Here is a 22,808-nt window from a genome sequence, read left to right as displayed (position 1 = left end):
AATCAATCAAACGTGTTAAAGACGAAATTCAGTACCGTAGTGGGAAACTTGTGATTAAGACGTAATTAACATCTTCCCAATACCGAGTTTGTACTGTATAATTGTGGCTTTGTAAATAGATGTGAATAATTTAAAAGAGTTTCATTATTACAAATCCAACAAAGTCACGGAGAAGAAGACGAAAGGCCAGGTAATCGAATCATACCTCTAGACGATCGATTAACCAAGCCTACATAAATACCTCTGTAATTTTTTTATGTTTATAGTAAATAAACATTATATTATTATTATAAGAAACATCGAACACTTTTGATACATTTAAACTTATTTTACACACAATTTTTTTTCACAGAAAAAATTCTCTTCAAACTGATTTAGGTATACAGAATTTATGTGGAAATTTTGAATATTTCTTATATTATGTATTAAATAACCTTTATCAAGAAATTTTTATTTATTCATTCGATGTACATGATCCTTACCACGGGACCAACCAACCTTTATTAATGGTTATTTATGCATATGCCCAGAAGGTGCAATCATATAGTTACGCAATCATATAGTTACGCACAGAAAATACCTTGTAACTTATTTTGTTCATTTTGACCAGTAATCATTATTATTATATGGTCCATATGTAATCAAGGGCCATATTAGACATGTAGAAAAATCGATTTGAACACCTTTCAAACTTTCAAAGGCTAAATAGTTCGAAATATCAGTTTTCGCATGGTCAGTCAAGATGGGAAATGACCTTATGATTCATCATGAAAAATCTGAACTCAACATGTCACGTTACTTGAAATGTATATTTTCATTCTAATCCTACGTAATACACTTTTGGATATAGTTAACATTAGGAGCTAAGACTTTGTTGTAACTGTTAGAGTTAGAGGGATTACCACTACGTGGCTTTTTGCATATCAATCAAACTCTGGTATCCATTCATTTCCCCTCTGGTGCCCCTGCGATGACCAAATTTTGTACGGTGTACAAAATAGTACATTCACTTCATCTTCTTTCTTTTTTCGAAGCAAATAAGTAGAGGGCAGCACGACGATTATAATTTCCACGAAATTATAATTTTACCTCTCTTGCAATGATTCTTGGTATTTTTTTTTCACGAATATTTCATATATCTATTATTTTTTATGAATCAGTTTTTTTCATTCGCAAATTGAAATATTCACTTTCTTTCATGTATATTATTGCTTAAGCAAATTATGTAAAAACCCCATGAAAAGCGGTGATTTGTAAGAAGCAATATCTCTTATTTCGTTTTGAACTGAGCAACCACGTGGTGGTGTTCCCTCTTAAGCGAAACAAGCAAACTTCGACTTCTGAAATTCATTTTCAATACTTTTTTTTATTATGGTGATATGAAATTTAACGGTTCCTCAAACGGTATGGACTCAAATTTTTTTGAATATTTTTGAAGAAAAAGTTTTCAAAAATAGTCTGTGATTTCCAGAAAGCACAGAAAGAAACTAGAAAAAAAAGTTTTTTCGAAAAAATCTTTTTCATATTCGATTCTGCAACTACTTAGTATTATAAACTTGTTCGCGGTTTGGAGGAAAAATGTATGAGGTATTTAGCAGATGATCATGAACTTGGACATCTCAAATGCATCAAAACACAAGATTTTCAAATTAGAACCTATATTTTTTATTATTTCAGTCGATTCTACAAAAATAGTGGAGGTTACTTACATAAGCAAACCCTATACCTAAAATGAACATTTGAAGAGTTATCGAGGAAGAACTTCAAATGAGGAAAATACGTTATTTCATGATCCTTTTATAAACACCCTGTATATTTTTCATTCAATTGGCGCATGAATGAATGAGAGCTCAAGAGCTTCTGTTTTTACGCACTTTTCTCATTGTTACCTCAGTTTTCGATCAAACCCTGTTGATATAAGTAAAATATGTAATTTATATTTCTAAGAGTAAACTTTGTGAATTGTCTAATCACGAATTCTAATCATTGTTATTCTTACACCTCGTAAGTAATCTTCGTGAAGGTGACGTCTATAAATGAATAGCATATTTCAGATTTTATCTCGAGGAAAAGCTTTTCCTCATATATTCAGTCATTTTTCTAGGAATGATAAAAGTTTTATTGATCTAGAAGAATGGCGCCAGAGTTTAATTGTTTGATTTTGGGTAGGGTCAAAAATTCCTAGAAATACGAACGTCAGATCTTTGTTACGTACGATTAGTTTTAGTTGACTCAATAAGGATTCGTGATAGATCCTCTTTAAAAACTTGGTATTGGAAAGACCTAGGTGTTGGATGTTCCCAAAATCCTCTTTCTTCTTCTTGTATGTCGAGAATGTGGTGTTGTCATCATAAAACCGTTTATGATCATTTTTAATTACAATAAGTTAGGTTACAGTTTTAATGATTTGAATCACGGGTTAATATTTCTATAGAGTAGGTAATAAACCATTTCTAATGGATCAATATTCTTTATTGAAATATTCCTATAGAATTTGAAAACGGCGCATATTTCAGAAAAACATTTTTCTCATATTCATATTGAAGCAAGACTTCTTCAAGTGGGGGGCGCACAGTACCGAATTCACCTGAAAGTTATATATAGACGGAGAGATGAAAAGTCTCTTTTCAATTTTTCAACATGAATTTCATGTCATAAAGACCGACCACCACTGTATCTGCCACTGAATAGCAGTATCATTTAATTGATACTGCTTTAAGGATTTAATTGGAAATCCTGAATTGAATGTTAAATTAATTTTAACATCTAATTTATTGAAGGCAGACCTTTGCATTGTGAGAAATATAATACCTAATTATAAAATTGTACATTTCCACTTTCATTATGATTTATTTGATTTTATTCGTAAAAAATTACTCAAAAAATTCAGATGCATGCAGATTTTTATGTCATTTTATTTGATCTGAGTCTTTCAAGAAAATTTACCTAGTCTGTCTGTGACATGTCATGAAAACATAGAATGACGTGATACTTCCAATACAATATTTCAAATAAATAAAAAATTAATTTGATATTTAAGAAAAGAGTGAAGCTCTTTCTGATGAACCAACCTATGCACAGAATATCTGACCTTTTCAAATTCGGTTAACTCTCTGTTACTACATCTTCGTTTGTCTTGTTACAACCTGCCTTCCCAATACGCTTGAAAGAATGGAAAAAAATAATGTTTTCTTTGTTCAGTTGTGTGTCGCATATATTGGCTTTGTTATTTTGCACTGTTCATAAAATTGAGAAAAAAATTTAAGGCTTAGCCTTTGTGGGAATTTAGTTTGTTTGTAGATTGTATAATATTTCTGCAGATAAATTCATTATTTATAATTATTATTATTCTGTTAATAATGAATTTCGATCAAATAGGGCCCGAATCCATTGAATTCATATAATTTATCAATTTTATGGAACAGAAAAATTATAGCAGGTTTCCTTTTTCTCTTTTTGATAAATGTTATTTTATTTCAGTAAGACATGCTGCATTCAAATTTGCATATTTCGGATAAAATCTATTTTTTCATTGAAATTCATAAATAATTAATGCTACGTGTATTCGCCAGGAACTCAATTTTTTTTTCCATCTCGGATTTTGGCATTGGTAATTCGAAACAGATTATTTCGTTCTTCGAAATTTGTATTCTGTGCTTTGACGATCAGATCAAAATAACTAAATTATTTGTTTCTGCCTGAAACCTACATTGCTGAATTTTAGGAATAACTCATTTTATCGATCATTTTTTCAAATTTTGCATCTATTGATGCAGATAGAAATTTTTGTTTCAATTATTGAGGAAACAAAATTAGAAATAGGTTTAATTTCGATTTAATGAATAAATCGAATTTATTTGATCCAGAACCTACCCATAACATTCAAATTCTCTATCACATTCCGTTGCAGAGCGATCGAGTACAATAGGGATCTGATAGGACTGATACCTGGATAAAAAAAAATGGATCTCGAGAACTATTGGCCACGAATTCATAATATCACTTTCAAATCCACAATTTTTTAGTATATCATTATGAATGTATATTATATTGAATGAAATATATTTATTTGAGTGATTCTTCAGTATTCTAGTAGTTTATGAATTCCATTTTATTTTTGTTATTTTGAGTTTATGGGTGGAAACCCCTACTCTGTTCTTTTGTAAATAATAATAATAATTGGGACATTTAGTTACCATTCTTTATCATCTACAGTGCAAGATATAGTATCAACGATAAATGTAATTGTAGGCAGGGTTTAGAATTTTTTTTTCATATGTATTTACAATACTCCAAAAAGGATATGGCTTCAATTTTTATATTTGCGGAAGTATTCACTTCACCTGTATTGTATCTTTATCGCACATTCCGGTTATCTCTATGAAAATAATTCACTCGAAAATATTACTGTAATCAGAGAGAATTGCAAAAATTTCTCTCTATACATAGCAACATAATAATGGATATTGTTATTTTTTTGGAGACAATTAGAAATCTAATGATTTCAACACATGATATTATAAGATTTGTGATTGCACAATTTATGACAACTATTCGATATAACTACTATATCAGGAGATAGAAACGAGATGTGTTGGAGTATACGATTATGACTAAGATCCCCCAATATTTGAACAGATGAATTGCATTCCAAAACTGAATGGCGCATTGCGAATCTAGGAAGAACTTCCCACTTCAGCTGGACTTTCCCCATACATTCGATAATTTGCATTTCTTCTTCAGATATTCAAGTAACCTATACAGGGTGGCCATTTGAAAACGAAACAGACGAGATTACAGACGAAATAAAGTTTTTCGATAGAAATGCTCGGACAGGTCGATTTCTGTTTCGAGGGGGACAACTTAAGATGTAGGTTACGGACGCATAGCGCTTCAACCCTTGCTACTACAACCCTCACCCCCAAATTTTGAATAGGGAAGATGGGGTGAGTGATACCTCATTTGAAAGGTATTTTTATACTGATTTCAGCACAGTAATTGTTTTTTCATTTTATGCATTAGTTCTCGAAATATTCTTAACTAAGTATTTGAAAATGAAGTGGTGTTTTCATGGCACTTGTAGTGTTTTGTGAAAAATCGACATTTTGAGCTTCAAAACAACCATGACTGTGGCTTCCTTCCTAACTAACTAACGCATGGATATTTCGAGAACTAATACATAAAATGAAAAAACAATTACTGTGCTGAAATCAGTATAAAAATACCTTCAAATTGAGGTATCACTCACCCCATCTTCCCTATTCAAAAATTGGGGGTGGGGGTTGTAGTAGCAAGGGTTGAAGCGCTATGCGTCCGTAACCTACATCTTAAGTTGTAGCCCTCGAAACAGAAATCGACCTGTCCGAGCATTTCTATCGAAAAACTTTATTTCGTCTGTAATCTCGTCTGTTTCGTTTTCAAATGGCCACCCTGTATATTATTTTATACTATTATTTCTATATTTTTAGTTGCTTTAACATCTCTATCAATAGGTTATTAGATGTAAATAATCTCTGATGTCGAAAACTATTAGACTACTATTGTTTTATAGAGCAGAAAAGATTCACAGAGAATATAAATCCACATATTTCTAAAAAGTTGTATTTCCATCCGTAAATAGGCCCCGAATATCAATTAAGAGTTCCATTCGTCTTCAACTTAACAAAAATTCCAATCGGAATTTCTCACATACATATTTTCATTTTCGAGGAATTAAAACATAAATATAATTGTAATCGTAATATGGATTACTATGGAACTATGAATTCACCTTAAAAGATGATTAATATGAAACTCTGAACGTTTACCCACATTTTAATATGGATTCAGTTGCAATAATAATTTTCATGTAGAAATAAATATGCACTTAAAATAATGGATTTCGATGTCAAGAGTTCGTTCTTGTTATTTATAGGTCGACTATTTCATTATTCGTTAATAACTCCTTCTCTGGGAGTAGTGTAGGTGGTTTATGTTTTTCATGTCAGAAATAGAGAAACTAAAATTCAGTGTAACTCTTCTCATTATCTTCACAATTCCTTTCACATTTAAAAGTAAAATATAATTGTTCAAATTTCATCAATGCGTACCTAACTAGGATTAGGTGATATCAGTCTTTATTACTCAATAAAAATATTTAGGATTTATCAATGAATCTTTTTTATTTATCTACGATAAACTCATATATTGTATATGTTTGGAATTCACTTAATGAAATCAGTAGTAGAATTTGGTCACGGTGTTGATAAAATTCTATATATCATAACACACCATTATTCGATTCCTGTATTTTCCTATCTTTAATTTACGATTCAAGAATGAGAACATGAATTTGTCAAGATATTTGCATCGAACATTCTTCAATCGAGATATTTTGAAAGTAAACTATACTTCATATCAATCTTTGTTTTTTTTAATAAGCTACGCATCTTAAAGTTTTTATCAGTTCGAATGGATCAAAAATGAATCATTTTGGTATTTCACTAGTTCAGTTTGAATTCTATTGAGTTCGTTCAAGGACTAAAAATTTATATTTTCATATCGTAGCAATGAAAAATTCAGAAGTTTTGATATAGTTAAAAGATAATAAGAAGGGTTAGATATACTTTCTTGTTACTTCTACCATAACTATTCTAATAATATTAGGCTCATTTTAAATTTCCTGTAGTCATATCCATTAATATATCAATGTTTTCTATGTTTGAATAATATTAATAATTGTAATTTTCATCTTGATAAATTTTCTGTTTTTGTACCTGCTCTACAATTATATAAGTACCTACCACGTATACCTACCTATGTATTGAGCTTTCGTAACATTCAAACTATATTAGGAATTATAAGTAGTAGGAAATATCATACTCGACGTAATAAATTGAGTAATTAGTTCATTTTGAATGAACATTTTCTGGAAAATACAGCATGTAGAAAATAGACGGAAAATATCGGTATCGGTTAAAAATCCACAACCTGGAAATTTATTGGAATTATAAGACGGTTTTTCCGAAATATTGAAGGTTATAAAGATGGTAATAACCCTTCCGATGTGATAACAATGAATTCAAAGTAATTCAACTGGCAATGAAAAACGTTAGCTATAAATCTGAAAACTGTAATTAAAGCATAAAACTGGTGAATTAATTTCAATTCCGTTCAAATAAAGAATATTTGTTGCTATTACTACAAAAAAAGCTTTATCAATATGCTGTATATAGAAGTAGGTTATTATATTTATAGGTTGATTTTTTTCTCATCTAACATGGAGTTTCACATTCAGAAGTGATGTTAATAATACACTTTCAATTATGTATCAAAGTATGCGAAAATAATATAAGTGCTTTTACTATTTACAAATTACACAATATGAATTCGCCAATGTTTCAATATGAATAATTCAATCGTGTCGTGATCTGAAAATCGACCTATCTGAGAATGTATTGTTCACCTAACAAGCAGGAACTTGTTTGGATGCGTTCCATAGAGGGTAAATTAAGTCCTTTCACTACTTTTACTATATATTTCAATGGTATAATGAAGGAAATAAATTCAAATTATTAACTATTTGAAAGATGTGCCTTTAAATTTAAGGATAAGTAGTTGGATGCAATTGGATTATAGAATTGTCAACGAATGGTTCAACAAATATCTTCTACACCAAACAATTCATAGGCCGAATATTGAAATCAATAGTCAGCTCTAGGAATTGGTCCACTTACACAGCCTCCGAAAGTACCGATTCCTCTATCCACTCGATTTCTATGTTGGAGAGCTTAAGAATAAAGAATATCTTACTTTCATGTAAACTAGAGATTAATTGGTATCAATAATTCAAAATGATCAGAAGTCGACAAATTTTATTCAGCCTATGATCCAGGTGAAGAAAATGCAAGGACTTCATTGTCGTCACTTCAAACAATTATTATGGGAATTTATTAAATGTAATTGCCTAGATACGTAAAGTTTGTCAGTTACTGTTTCATAGTTTGTGTTGACAAAATTGACTGAAAATTGTTGGTCTTTATAAATTTTCACATTACCTTATGAATCAATAATTATTCATAAACTTGCTTATTCGAGGAGGCATCACGAAATAATCATCTTGAAGATTCAATCGTTCGATTCTTTGCAATAATCATTTTTTCACTTGTAAATTTCCAGGCAAATTTTGTCAATAATTTAGAATATTATCTCCACTTAAGTGGCACCTTCATTTCGATCAATCTACTGAATTTCCACGAAAAAAATTAACTGTAAACTGAGTACCCTATAATTCTCTATAACAATCAGTTATGCATCTTTGCAAATATGGGATCTTCTACAAGCTGTTATTCCCACTATCAAACAATGTGGAATATACTCATAAACGTTCTCTAGACCAATTTCAGCCGATATTAATTTGAATGTTCAGTATTAGTTTTAACTGTTAGATAAAATACCCTAACCTAATTTCTCTGGGGCATAAGTAATTTGCATTCTGATACGTTGAATTTTCCTACATTTTCTCCAGTTCAGAAAGAGGAGGTGATTAAAATTTACGATTATTTGAAGTCGTTTCTCTACCCAATTTTTAGCGTTTGGTTTTCTTCACATTCATGAATCTGATCCTTCATCTCCTAGCTGAAATAACTTATTCGAGAGATCGAAGCTGATTGAATAATTTTTATGGCGCATTATTATCTGAAATAGTATATCTCACCTTATGAGGTTGCCTTCTTCTCACCTCATCTGCTTGAATTTGATTATCCAGATTAATCATCCATTGTTCAGAAATTTTATTTTCTCGACTACGTTTATGATCACTCCTTTGAGATTCAGATATATAATCGATGGAGAGTTTCTGCTGCACTAAGTCTACACCAACATTAAGCATTCAATCAGAAACCGTTTTTCTTGAAAAGAATGGCTCGAAGGCATACCTCCACCTGTTGAGGAACTCCTTCTCGGCAAGGAAAAGGGGTATCTTTGGAGGGCCTTTTCCAATGACGGAGCTTTCTGATAATTTCCCCCTCTCCTCTATCCTGGCTATAAAACAGTTGAAGGAGCGATCCTGAGCGTGATATCCGAAGTGGCGCGAAGTCGCGGATCATAGAATCGAGAGTAGCCTGAAGATTCACATTTGAATAATACGAAACGGGATATTTTGGTTTTTTTTGATAATTTGATTTTCGGAAGATGGAGACTGTGCTTATGAAGTTGATTCTGTTTTTGTTCGTCATAATCGGGAGTCAGTATGTGGTGGCTAAGCCTTATAGTGGAAGGTAGGAATTTTTTATTTTTTACTTTTATTTTGGTAATCAAAATTATGTTTCATCAAGAGGGGGTTTCTAATTTTAATTGAAGATTTATTGGGATTTGTTTCAACTGAAAATTGATCCATTTTTTTTCGAAATAAAAAAAAATATTATTAAAGAAAATAATACTTAACTCCACTGGTTTTAATTTGTAAAGTTGCAATTGAATATTGAAATTAGTCACCATGCTTCTCAATTTCTCCATTATGAGTAATTTCAAGACTATGAATTCTGTAAATTCTGTAACACGATATTCGAATGGTATATTGTTTGAGAAACTCAGATGCATTATACATCTCTTATTTCATATCACGTAAAGTTTTGTTGCTGAGCAGTTTATATTATATTGCCTTAATTATTTGAAACCAAAAAGTGATTCTTTTTCTGTGTGGGAACCAAAAAAATATTTTTTTTTCTCTACAAACTAAAAACTCATTCCTAGAGAGAATTTTTTTACAAAGAACTCGTACTTAAAATCATGAAAAATATTTCGATGAGTCTTCCTGAAACACAAAGTTGAGGAATAATTCATTTTCTATTCGTGACAAAGTTCCTGATTTATTATAAACGATAAAAATATTTCGGAATTTAGATTTTTCATTGGAAAGTGAAATCCATCATATAATTTCATAATTTATTCCACAGAGCGTTCTTGCGATAAAAAACGTATGAGCGACCTGTTGGATTAATCGATTCTGAGTTGGAACTTGACAGAAAATTTTTCATCCCTAAAATGCACCACAAGGAATTCGTCAGCTAAATGTATTGACATATTTATCATGGGATACCTTTGAGCTTTTCACCTCTGAAATATTTCAGAGTATTCTAAATGGAGTGGGGGTCGATTTTTGATTACTGTCAATAATGTTAGGGGCGTGTGTTGATACAACTTTTGAAGTATTACTTAACAGTAATTTATTTTATCTGAACAATTTGCTAGTACGGCTCCAAACAAGTTCAATTTCTACAATATTTTGATAAAAAGGCCAGTTAATTACCAATTTGTTTACTATGATACAGTTAATCCCGTAGTGGAGATATTTATCATATTATAACATTGTTTTATGTCAATAATGTTAACAAACCGTCTGGCTGGTAATTATCTGCTGCACTTTCTGTAGTTTTGTGTGCCAGTGAGTGAAAATTTCAAAATGGTGTGTCATTACTCATAAATGTATTGATTTCATGAACTTAAAAATTAAAATCACCGATTCCTAATGGTAAATGAAATATTTGTCGATTTACAGAAAATCAGTTCAGTTGAGTATTTTAGTAGTACCCATATTCGTTTTTCCTCGTTTTCTTCTTAGTAAATCGAAAAAACCTGTTCGAAGTATACAATTCAAGCGTATTCGATAAAAAATAATGAAGTAATTTAAACGCCAAACTTCACTCATCTCTTTCAAAAGTTATCACGTTGTAACATTCAGTGATAGTATTTAGTGGGTATATCAGCGATTTGATTGACCTCTTACTGACCGTTTGGATACCATAATATTTGAATGAACGCATAAAATACCTAAAACATAAAATTTTGAACGTAGTTTCTACTCGGAAAATCACTCTCATAGCAATTTTTATAATTCATTGTTGTTGCCTTCCTTTCAGTAAAGAACGAACATAAGGTTACTTATTTGTAACTCCTTCTAACGATTCTATGGCTTTTTATTTGGAAAATTATGAAAACCACCCTTAAGCGCAACCTAATAAATAAACCATAAAATGAACCAGTAACTTAACATGAAAATTCGAAATTCCATAACAGAATATAGATCATCAAAAAAGTACCTACTGGGAACTGGTATCAGAAGGATTCGCGTTGATGTCGATCTGTGTAATACTAATGGGATTTTTCAATTTTCCATTGAAAATCTGCAGACCAAACTGAATCGTTTTGTAGAGGATTTATTTGCATTTTCTTGGAATTCTTTTCGTTGACTTCTTTTTTCATCAATTTCATTGCTCGGAGCTTTGGCAGGGTTATTGAAGTTCAATCAATGATGTCTGTTTAGGCTTCCAAAAATTCAAATCAAATGTTTACGGAATAAGTATAGATACAAATCATTATAATTTTGATTGTTTACGTTATAACAAATTTTGAGTGGGGTCAACGCTCAGCAATGGAATTTAGAATTCTTATGATTTTAGTGCAAATGACATTGAAGTTATCTTTTGGTTCATTCATTCGATGAAGGTCTAAAGTAATAAGGTACCTATGATAAATAAAATAATAATTTTCACTTCAAAATTTCGTTACAATGAAAATGGGAAATAATTAGAAAATACATTTCATCATAACAAGCTGAAGTCTCGCCCAGAATGAGAAGATTGAGTTCAGCCGATTGCTCTCGAAATTCCTAGAAAACGGCCATACGAATTATCGCTATGAGAACGAAAATATGATTCAGGTCAAGTTTTCAGTTATATATATCAGCTCTGTTCCAGTTTTTCACACTTGCAGAAGAAAATGAGTTAAATAAATATCATTCGCTGTAACTTCATCAGACTAGATCCTTGTTTTGTTGTTTGATTGCTTTTGTTACTTCTTGAAAGCATAAAAGAAAGGAATTCAGGATATCATTAATCTAAAATTCATGCTTTTTTGAGAGAAACCCTCAAATTTGGTATAAACACGGGTTTTCAGTGAATATTTTTTTAATTTTGGATAAATGCATCATTCTTTCAATAAATGGTGTCTTCGGAAGTTTAAAACTAACGTGTTCATGGCATCAGTATATTTGCGCGCTTGAGCATTTTTCTGATATGTACTGTACTTATCATTACTTCAAAAGTTTAATGACTAAAATGACGAAGAACCCAACTAAAAAGAAAGATATTCGTATTTGTAAGTAGAGCGATATGGTTTTATTGATGGAACCGGATCGCAACTTCTGAACTTTCCAAGAATAGGATACATTTTTTGAGTTAATTTATAAACGCATAATCTCAAGACATGCGATTTGATTTTTTACGGGTTCATATTAGGTTATCATGTGAAATGCGATGAATTTATTTGAATCCGCAAGTCTACAGAAAATGGTTACAATGTTCAAGGTTGATCGAATACCTAGATCAAAATTTCAACAAATTTCTACCATAACATCTCTAATCCTCCAGATATGTTTGTGTTGATTTTTCAGCGCATTTCAGTATTGAAGTTACTCTCGTAACCTTGTCCTACTCAACTGAGTCGGCTTGATGATTTCCTCGATCTTGACCTGCTCCTCAACAGAATCTCTGTAATTAGTGACCTAACCTTGTACAGCTTTCATTGTTACCGCCATCATTTAAATAAGAGACACTTATCTCTGCCAATTCCTTCTTAATTCCCATTGAACCTAAATATTTTTCAAAATGATCATCATCAGGCGATTTGATAAAGATTATTGACCCTAGATTAGAAATCCGGACCAAACTTTTTTAAAGTTGACTCATATCCTGGAAAATTCTTTCAAAATAATTCCTATGTTCAAAAATATAATTCCTTGATTATTTGACATAAAGCATTTGACGACCATAGGACTTAAAGTTCAGGAATTAGTTCTTGTAATTTCATTTCAATGAAGAAAATAAAAAGGGGGTAATGCTATATTGACTTCTTTTTTTTTTTGGGTAGCATTTTTGGCCCGAATATTCATTGAATCGGAGGTATTGTCTACGAATATTCTTCAGAAAAAAATCTGCTATTGAATTACTTTTATATCATCCTGTGACGTCATTTTGTCGACTTTGGACCTTGAGCTGGTATCATTCTAGAAGGAACTGATCAGAGGATGACTTTCAAATCCATATTTGCTGATCAATATTCGAAATGAAATAATTGGACCCTGAAATATCATTCTTTCATAACCTTACGTAATCCTGTCATGAATTGTTGCAAAATTATGCAACAGCTCATTAGCCTACCTGATATATACAGATTTGAAAGATCATTGACTGAGAAAACAATGCTCTTTACAATTATACAATTGTTGAACTGATAACAAAGTTTTCTTTATACGATTGAAATGAAGACACGAAACAAAGTTTTCTATTACCTAATAATATGTTGATAGACTTCTTTCATGAAAAGTCTTCATTGCATCTGAAAATATTAGCAAGAATTTTTTTATTTATCTGTTTTATTATATGTATGAAGTTATGAATTTTCAAAAGTTATTTTTCAAAATCAATGATGCGATTTTGGTAAAAGGTAAAAGAATAATGTTATTTTTTTCTACATAGAAATATTTATATTAGAAGTGATAATTCAATATCTGATGATACTGAATCGGAAGGAAATGAATCTCATGTGAATAATTCAATAATTCTATCAATATTCAATAAACTTGCATAAATGATAGCTACTTATAAAAACCTAATCCAAAATATAAGTGACGTTTATTGAATTCAAATAAAAATCATCTTTACAATTATTCAACATGAATTTTCTCTTCATACCTACTTAAGTTTTCATTTATTCCAGGGTTAAACGTTTCTCAGATCAACATCTTGCAGACCTGGAAACAAGAATAGCCATGAACACAAAATTCAATGGAATAGCAATAACCATGCCTGTTGGAGGAGGAAAATATGGAGTGGATCCATGGAAATTGTAAGTATACAAATTCGATCCTAAATTAATATTATCATATTCTTCATAATCGTGAATATTACATTGAAGTGGATAAATTTCCTCGCCGGAACAATATCTCACCATCATCTTAATAACTGGCAGATTACGAAATTCAGATTTGATAAAATTACTTCAGAATACCGATCTTCTTGGGATCAAATTCATTGAACGAAGAAAAACTGTTGAATTTATATTTTTTCATTATCCCAAAGTTTCCCAATTTCCAAATAGTTCAGCGCTCAAGTTATTTGAATATATTTTAATTGGATGCCCAAATTTCTAAGTCTTTATTCGAACGAAAAATAAGAATAAGTTTTTCCAAAAAATATATGGAGCAGGAATAATTTCTGAATATTGACTCTCAAAATAGCTTTCGCCATTTCTCTGAAGCTATTTGTTTAATCATCATCATTACACGAGAGCACTTGTTTAATTTTTTATAAAAAAAATATTCTTGTTAAAATTTCAAAAATGAACTGTGTTTGAGTGTTCACTCACATTCTCAATCTTTTGAAATTACTTTTCTGAAATGCCTGAAATATTTTCATTAGAGACTTTGTTCTAACCTGTAGTTGGTGAATTTTAATGGATTTTCTTCGATAATGTTCGTTATTATATGATTTTTTGTTTGATGGAAAAAAATTTTGATTTTATGTTGACCTAAAAGTATTTCTTCTGAATATTAAAACACATTTTTCATGAGATTTATATTTCAAACTTGGGTTTTATAATTCATCAATTTGTTATCTTGCTCATGATTTAGGTCAGCTTGATATCAAAGCTATGAATGAAAGTATCAATAGAAAATGATAGTTCTTGCTAAATTTCATAAAAATAATTTTCAAAGTTTTGAAGAATATAAGAAATATAATTTTGAGAGACCTGTAGTGCATTAGGGATGCATTTTCGGACAGAAATTTCTTTATCTATTATAACTTCTTATGTACTATAGCTCTTGGAAGCATACAGTCAAAAACTAAGTCATATGCACTTCCTCAATACATTATATTATATAAAATCTAGAAAGTTTTTGTGATTCAATCACTTCGAAAAAAAAAGTTTATCAACTGAAATCCATAAAAAATTTCAGACGAACTACAAAGGCAGAGAGAAGGCCTAATATCTCGGCATATGAAAATCGAACATGAGAAAAAATAAAATAAATGAATTCGAAGAGTTTGCTGTTATTGTACGAAGAAGACATTCGTGTAACAAGTTATTTGGTTTTTGCTACTTTTCAGTTGTATCCTTTGCGTTATTCTGCCAATTTGATTTAAATGTTCATTAGAAACGCTCAATTATAAAATAATACCTTCCTCATGATCAAATCTCTGTATTATGGTCTTTTTTGTTTTCGTTAGAATAAATCACCTTTCAAATTAAACAGTTTTTGAATCATCATCAATACCTCCAGTAACATTTTACACTTGAATTTCAAAAAGAATTAGGGACTCTTTAGAAAATACATTCTCTGAAAAATAATTCCATCAACTGAATGCGTGAAGGTGAAATAATATTAATGCACGTATAATAAAGCAATATTATTATTATATTTCGATATATAAATTTTATTTTAAATAATCAATCTGTATTCATAAAATCATAAAATCCTGCTTTATCGGTATTTTTAATGATATCAATATCAAATTCCCTTATGCAAGTATCTAAATAACATCATTCATTTCCTTCCAAAATTTACTTTTTTTTCTAACACTGCTTAGGTCATTAGCTAATTTGTCTGATGCAACGAAAGTTACAAATAAATCACAGAATCCATATTCATATTGAGTTTTTCGATAATTAATTGATAATCCGAAAACATCATAGGTTATCAGGTTAAAGGGTTAATAAACTATATTCGGTGGATTTACTACGCATTCAATTCATGATGTCGAAATTTGATTCATGGATTCGAGAGAGTAATAATCTAGAGAAAGTATAATTCTTTAAAAAAGAAATGAAACTAATTTATTCGTGATCGAACTCATAAAATGGAAGCTTCAGCTTATTGAAGGTGAAGTCAAATTCATTAGCTATATTTGCATTCACATTCAAATTATCTTCGTTTTTTGAAGCGATTAATCATATTATCAAAATAATAACCTCATGGGATAATTTATTAATAAAATTCAATTTTTTTCAGAGGCCGCAAACGGAGATCAGAGCCTAGGAGAGTTGAAGAGCTTTTCAAAAACCAAGAAGAAGATGAAGGAGATCCATCACAACCCACACCTTTAAACTATGATGAGCTTCTGTTTCTGGCAAAAATCGGCTTGATGAGTCTGAGAAATAACTTCTAATCTTCCCTGCAATACAAAATAATCCTTATTTCTCATCAAGTTATCGTTTATTCTTTACGAATCGATGTTTTATGTTTATTCAACTTGGGTTGTGAACTGAGTTCCTTGATGGTTCCGATTGATGATTATGGGCCAGATTTAAATAGAGAATGGGAACGCTAGGAATCTCATTGTGTGGATCTGAAAAGTTGTTATGGAAGATGGAGGTGTTATCAAATGTTACCTTCTTTCTTCTGAACTGAGTATTTCATTGCAAGGCTGGAGTAATGAAAAACTCTAGAAAAATGCATTTAAATTAATTTTTTACATATTTATTAGATCAATGTAATTTAATTATCTTTTATTTTGCTAATTGAAAAAATATTTATTTAATTTATTTCTAGTTTTAATTTATTCTATCAGTATTATTTTTCTAGATTTAGTCGAAATGTATTAGAGACATTTTTGTATTTTTTCTACTTTGTACTTATTTTTTATGAGTGTAAGTAACTTGATTCCTTTGTAAATAAGCCATTTTTATTATTATTTATTCGAGAAAGGCAATAAATTTGTTCATGATTACTAGTATTTCTTCATACTCACCTTGAATTTCGATCTGAAATTTTTTAATGGTTATTTTTTTTACAAATTACTTAATAAATACAAAAGCTATCAAGAAATACTATGGTTTGAAAATCATGGCCATTGGAGTTATTCTCATTTAAATGCATGCTGTTCGTACTTACACATGCACTACTATTATTAAGAGGTGTATTAATCAGTATTCAAAAATTGATCAGACTCAAAAGAGATAATCTGCAGCAATGTTTTTTCACATCTGATATAATCATGAGGAAAGTTTTTTCGTTTATTTATTTACTTCTTTATTCTTGATCTCTTATATAGTACAAGTACTGGTGACAAGGCCTATTCACCAATATAAAAAAAACATAAAATACTCAAATATTCAAAGCATCAACAACGTTAAACTGAACAATATCAATCCTTTATTCCTGCTGGTGCTTGGTTAAATGCTTCTATTGCTCGGTAAATAGGAGAGTCCTCGGCTTTCTTTGTAAACCTGAGTTCATTTCTGATGGTACCTCTATCTCGGGTGTTATGAGTGTTTACATCCTGTACTAGTGTAAATCTATAATTTGACTCAATATAATAATTGTTCGTCATGCCATGTATGAGTTCAACTTGTTCCAATTTCTTTAGGTTATGAATGTCCAAAAGTTTAGTGTCCTTATATAATATTGATGTAGGCGTTAACATGCTATAGTTGAGTAATATTTTTATAGTTCTATTTTGAAACACTTGTAGCCTTGTTAATAATGTATTTGATGCATTTCCCCAACAATTAATGAGGTACCTCAGTCTGGAGGAGATCAAGCTGTGGTAGATCATTTTTTTGTGTTGTGTACTGAACACAAATGAGTATCTTCTCAGTGATCGCACCACGAGAGTTACCTTACGTATCATGTAATCTATCTATTTTTCCCAATTCATTCTTTCATCAATATATGTATAACCCTAGATATTCGTGCTGTTTGACACGATGAAGTGAAATATCATCAAACTTGACTTGTATTTCATGGAATGGCTTGTTCTTCTGCCTTATACACAGATATACAGTCTTTTCTACATTTATGCTCAGTCTGTTACAACGTAGCCAATCTGAATAATAAAGCAGATGAGCATTGATAGTCGATTCCAGTTCCTCCAAAGATCTTTCTGAGTACACCAGGAGAAATATCTCGATCTCGAACCCACCAGATGTTCCTAGAGCAAATACAGCAGTGGGCCCAATACTGAAGCCTGAGGGACACCTATGTTAACTATGCGCCTTTTACTTGTTTGTTTATTGATACCAGTGTAAAGAATTCGATTTTTCAGGTATGTTTCAAGAAATCTATAAGCTGTCCCTCATGTAGTCCGAATAATAAAATATACCTAATCAATGTACAAACAAGGTTATTAACAATCATTCCTCAACTGACACTTATTTTTACATATAATCTGAGGATTTATCTCAATCCACTGTGAAAAATTCCGAAGTATCAAATCTCAATTTCTTGTGTGATGAAATTGTGTCCTTTTTTGAAGCATTGATTTCCGATAAATATGTAAACAGAAATGTGTTCAGTTCTTCACAACATATCGTATAGAATATTTCAACGTAATATATTACTTACTTCTTTTTAACTTTTCTTTTGAAAATTATATCACCAATGATTGGAAGAATTCAGAAATCGTTTAATTCACAGAAGCATTAATTGAAATCAAATTCTACTTTTTTTTCCAAGCAGTGTAGAGACATTTTCCAAATATGGTGTCGTAGGCTACGCATCTTTCGGAAAATCGGAACTGCTTGGGATATAAACCCAACCGTTATACTACAAAGTCAACACGTCAAGGACCTGAGGGATCATTGCGATGCCAAACTGATGATTCGATCACTGATCCCGGTATGGAACACCGGACCTGAGAAAGGAAAGTGGTTGAGAATAACTCACCAAAGCAGATATACAGTCCCTTCAGGAACTATTTCAGATGGCTGTGGAAAATCGAGATTAAGTTGATAATGACTCATTCAATAATATTTTGAATTGCAGAATTTGGGTTGGTATTGGAAATGTCATAGAAAATTGAATTTAATTTAGTTTTTTGTTTTATTGGTTTTGATCCAAGAAATTGTTAAAATTAATTGTATCAATACCCATTAGTTAATTCGAGTATTTATGCCAGTACTGTTGGAAGAATTTTGGAGAAAAAAGGGAAGGTTTTTCATCACTTCCTGGATTATTGGTGGAAGAAAACTTGTGCAATACGATTTCACCTTCAAAGAAACATTCAACATTGAATGATCTTATTGTTACCAAAATCAAAAGCAACGAATATATCAGTCTGGACTCTGGATAGCATATGAATTGACCAATAATCTGCTGGATTTTAATCAACATTGCATAAAATTAATTGGTTACAAGTTACAAAAAAATTCAGAAAAATATAGTGAATAGAGAACGATTTAATGGTAAATACAGAGAATACTTCCAAAAAAAAATTAAATTCATTTATCTGGATGAATCTTGGATATTTAAAAACAGTAGTCTTATTCAACAGAGGAAACTAGAAAGAAAAAAAAAACAAAAGTTTGAATAGACTCAGGTCTCTCTAATATGGGTTTTATGGAGGACATCAAGCACCGTTATGAGCCCTGAGGATGGAAATAAATTTTTCCGAAACGTCGGCGAACTAACAGAGTATCATTTTCCTGTTTCTCTGATCCTACACCACCAATGTATTGTCAAGTAAAAATTTTGGATCACAACTTCAGATCTTGTGAAATAGTTTATGGTTATTTTTGACATCATCTCTAATATGGGTTTTATGGAGGACATCAAGCACCGTTATGAGCCCTGAGGATGGAAATAAATTTTTTCGAAATGTCGGCGAACTATCAGAGTATCATTTTCCTGTTTCTCTGATCCTACACCACTAATCTATTGTGAAGTAAATTGCTTCTGAATTAAAAATCGACAGGTGTGACGATTTTCTTAAAAAAATTTTGTACAAGAATTATTAGGTTACTTTTTTGGCTGTTTGAGTCTCGTCCTCCTGAATTGATATTAAAAACACCTACTCTTGCACACATTCACACATTATTAGAATTTATGTATTATAGAATTTAGATACCATTGAAAGAAAAACAGACCTCAGTTTCGGCGAATGCTTCTTCATTGGCGCTAAATTTATTTCCAGCGAGCATTTTTTTGAGGTCTGAGAACAGGGGAAAGTCGCTGGGGGCCAGATCTGGTGTAAACGGTGGACGCAGAAGCAATTCGAAGCCAATGCAAATTAGCCATTTTTTCATTGATTTGTGACACTTCGCTTTGCCTTGATGAAACATCACCTTTTTTTCTTCAAATGGGGCCGTTTTTTAACGATTTCATTCTTTAAATGGTCCAATAACGCTATATTATAATAATAGCTATTGATAGTCTGGCCCTTTTGGAGGTAATCACTGAATATTATGCCTTGCGCATCCCAGAATACTATTACCATAACCTTGCCAGCTGACTGTTGTGTTTTTCTTCGATTTGGATTCCGGAGTGAAAGGATGGAGCCATGTTTTATCCATTGTCCCATATCGATGCAAAAATTCAAGTTCATTGCACTCAAACAGCTTCAAACACTGCTCAGAATCATTAACACGTAGTTGCTTTTGATCGATTGTGAGCTCGCGCTGCATCCATTTTGCACACAGCTTTCTCATGTGCAAATATTCGTGAATGATATAATGTACACTTTCAGATGATATCTTCACAATGTCTGCTATCTCGATCAACTTCACTTCACGGTCATTCAAAATTATTTTGTGGACTTCTTTGATTTTTTCGTCGGTGACAGCCTCTTTTGGGCGTCCACTGCGTTCGCCGTCTTCGGTGCTCATTTCACCACGTTTAAACTTAGCATACCAATCAATAATGATTGATTTTTCTAGTGCAGACCACGGAAACTCTTTATCAAGCCAAGATTCTGCTTCAACTGTATTTTTTCCCTTCAAAAATCAATATTTTATCAGCGCACGAAATTCTTTTTTTCCATCTTTTTTCAAATAACAAAAGTAGCTACACTCACAAAGCAATATCTCACAAACTAATGGTCGGACTGCTGTCAAATTTTGTATCGTTTGGTACAAACAAAAAATCATATGGATTTAATACTTGCACCGCCTTCTGTGCATCAGACCGGGACTTTTCAATTGGCCTACATACATACATACATACATACACGAAATTTTATAAGTAGTTTGGAATTGGAATTACGAATTTCAGGACGGATTCGTCATCAGTGAGTCATAACTCATCGTTTGAAACCATTCCTGGTTCAAAATTAGAAAATTAAAGACATTGTGACGAAATTATAGAGCGATCGGCTTGAAGAAAAGGCGCTCAAAAATTATGAGCAATAAAGGATTGAAAGGCACCAATTCCAATCGCTATGCCACATTTAGAAAGAGGATTATTTGATTAATGCATACTCACATTCTCCCTTGTATTCGCATGACCCACATTTACCTCCTAATTACTTTTATCTATCTAATTTAATTGTATAACATCTGTTACTCCTCTGCTGTTGTTTGTGTGGTAAATTGGTTCGACATGGTTTGCAAATTAGTCTTTCGATTGTTTTCAGGGATCAGAAGGAAAAAATTATCTATCAAATGCTGATAAAAGGATGTGAACATGTAATTCATAATGTTCATTCATAACATTGTATATTAATGGTTTAATCGTCTGAAGCATTAATTCATTAATTTTTTTTTTATATTTTAGGAAGTATTAGGCCTGGTGTGGTAGATGAAGAACGAAGTAATAATAATAAACGCCGCTGAATTTTTCAATCCGGATAGGCAGAAATACGTTGTGGGTAATGGAGAAATACACATTGGATGCCGATAGCTATCAAGTACGTCGAAATCAGCAACGTATTACGACCCAGCAGCATTGAAAGCTTTCGCATTACTTTACAGCTCATGTCTACCAGGCCTTAGGTATCTGCAGTAACGAACAATCATATTGAAAGGAAAAAACATACTGAAAGGTTCTATATTTTTCCTTTCGATAAGATTGGTCAATATAATGACTGCAAAAGCAAAATATTTATTCTTTTTTCTTCTTTGCACTTCTAAAGCTATTGAATATAATATCTTGAAGTACAAAGTTTTGTTATTCGCTATTTCCGCGCCTCTATTTTCGTCTCATCTAAGGTTTTCTTTTTTTTTGTTTGTTCTACTTGATAAATTTGTGCTCTGAAAGCCCGAACAACATGAAGAAGCATTGTTTAGTTGTTGTTTCGTCTTGATGAGGATAACATTGAAATTGTTGCATATGTATTTTGTACAATATTTAAGCACCTTGTAATTGTGGTTGAAATTTCAAATAAATTGAATTGAAAATAAAAAGGTGGAAAAAGAGTTATTTCGATAAAACTCTTTCATATTTTGTAGGAATCAAATAAGAATCGTTATTTGTTTAAGTAGGCAGCAAAGTGGTAGATAGTCAATCTACTTTGCTGCCGAGTGAAACATATAATTTTTTCTTCGATTGTTCATAATGATATATGTATGTATAGGATATTGTATTTGCAAATTAGTACAATCCCACAATCTCTTCATTTTTTCGATAGTGATAAATTAAATATAGAATAACGGTGTGGGGACCTAGAGAAACCAAAAGAAGTGTTGGGCGCCCCCAAAAACGGTGGGTGGATGATATTAGGAGGATTACTGGTAAGAGGTGGATAAACGTAGCACAGGATAGAAAGACATGGAAGCGGTTGAAAGAGACCTATGTCCAGGAAAGGACGCATGCAGGTTGAAGAAGAAGAAGATAAATTAAAACGAAATTTGATAGAAATCGCAATTTTTGGAATGATTGGTAGCTGTGGAAATGTATATGTCAATAATTGTAGTTTGACAACTTATGAAATATCTGACAGTTTCTTGGAAATATTCATATTATGGACAGTGATAGCGACTTAAAAGTACTTAGTCCTCGAGATATAAGGGAGGTGGCAAAAATATTGATTGTCAGAAAATTGATTATTCCCATTGTG

General features: G+C 31.4%; 1 protein-coding gene across 1 annotated transcript; it reads left to right on the top strand.

The window, feature by feature from the left end:
- The first annotated feature begins 9,047 nt into the window (after positions 1-9,047).
- On the top strand, positions 9,048-16,758 carry LOC123677200. Its single transcript, XM_045613769.1, has 3 exons — positions 9,048-9,257; positions 13,756-13,884; positions 16,049-16,758. Exons 1-3 carry the CDS (start codon positions 9,172-9,174, stop codon positions 16,203-16,205), a joined length of 372 nt encoding a protein of 123 aa, XP_045469725.1. The 5' UTR covers positions 9,048-9,171; the 3' UTR covers positions 16,206-16,758.
- The last annotated feature ends 6,050 nt before the right edge of the window (positions 16,759-22,808 follow it).

The sequence above is a fragment of the Harmonia axyridis genome, chromosome 3 (genome assembly GCF_914767665.1).
Source record: "Harmonia axyridis chromosome 3, icHarAxyr1.1, whole genome shotgun sequence".
NCBI lineage: Eukaryota > Metazoa > Arthropoda > Insecta > Coleoptera > Coccinellidae > Harmonia > Harmonia axyridis.
Note: the sequence above shows the minus strand (reverse complement) of the source record. Positions and strands in the feature narration are given on the sequence as shown.

Bases quoted from the DNA above. Each gene is read 5' to 3' on its own strand.
- LOC123677200 (XM_045613769.1), top strand. From the start codon at position 9,172: ATGGAGACTGTGCTTATGAAGTTGATTCTGTTTTTGTTCGTCATAATC. The intron at 9,258-13,755 runs GTAGGAATTTTT...CATTTATTCCAG, and splicing joins GCTAAGCCTTATAGTGGAAG to GGTTAAACGTTTCTCAGATC. The intron at 13,885-16,048 runs GTAAGTATACAA...AATTTTTTTCAG, and splicing joins GGAGTGGATCCATGGAAATT to AGGCCGCAAACGGAGATCAG.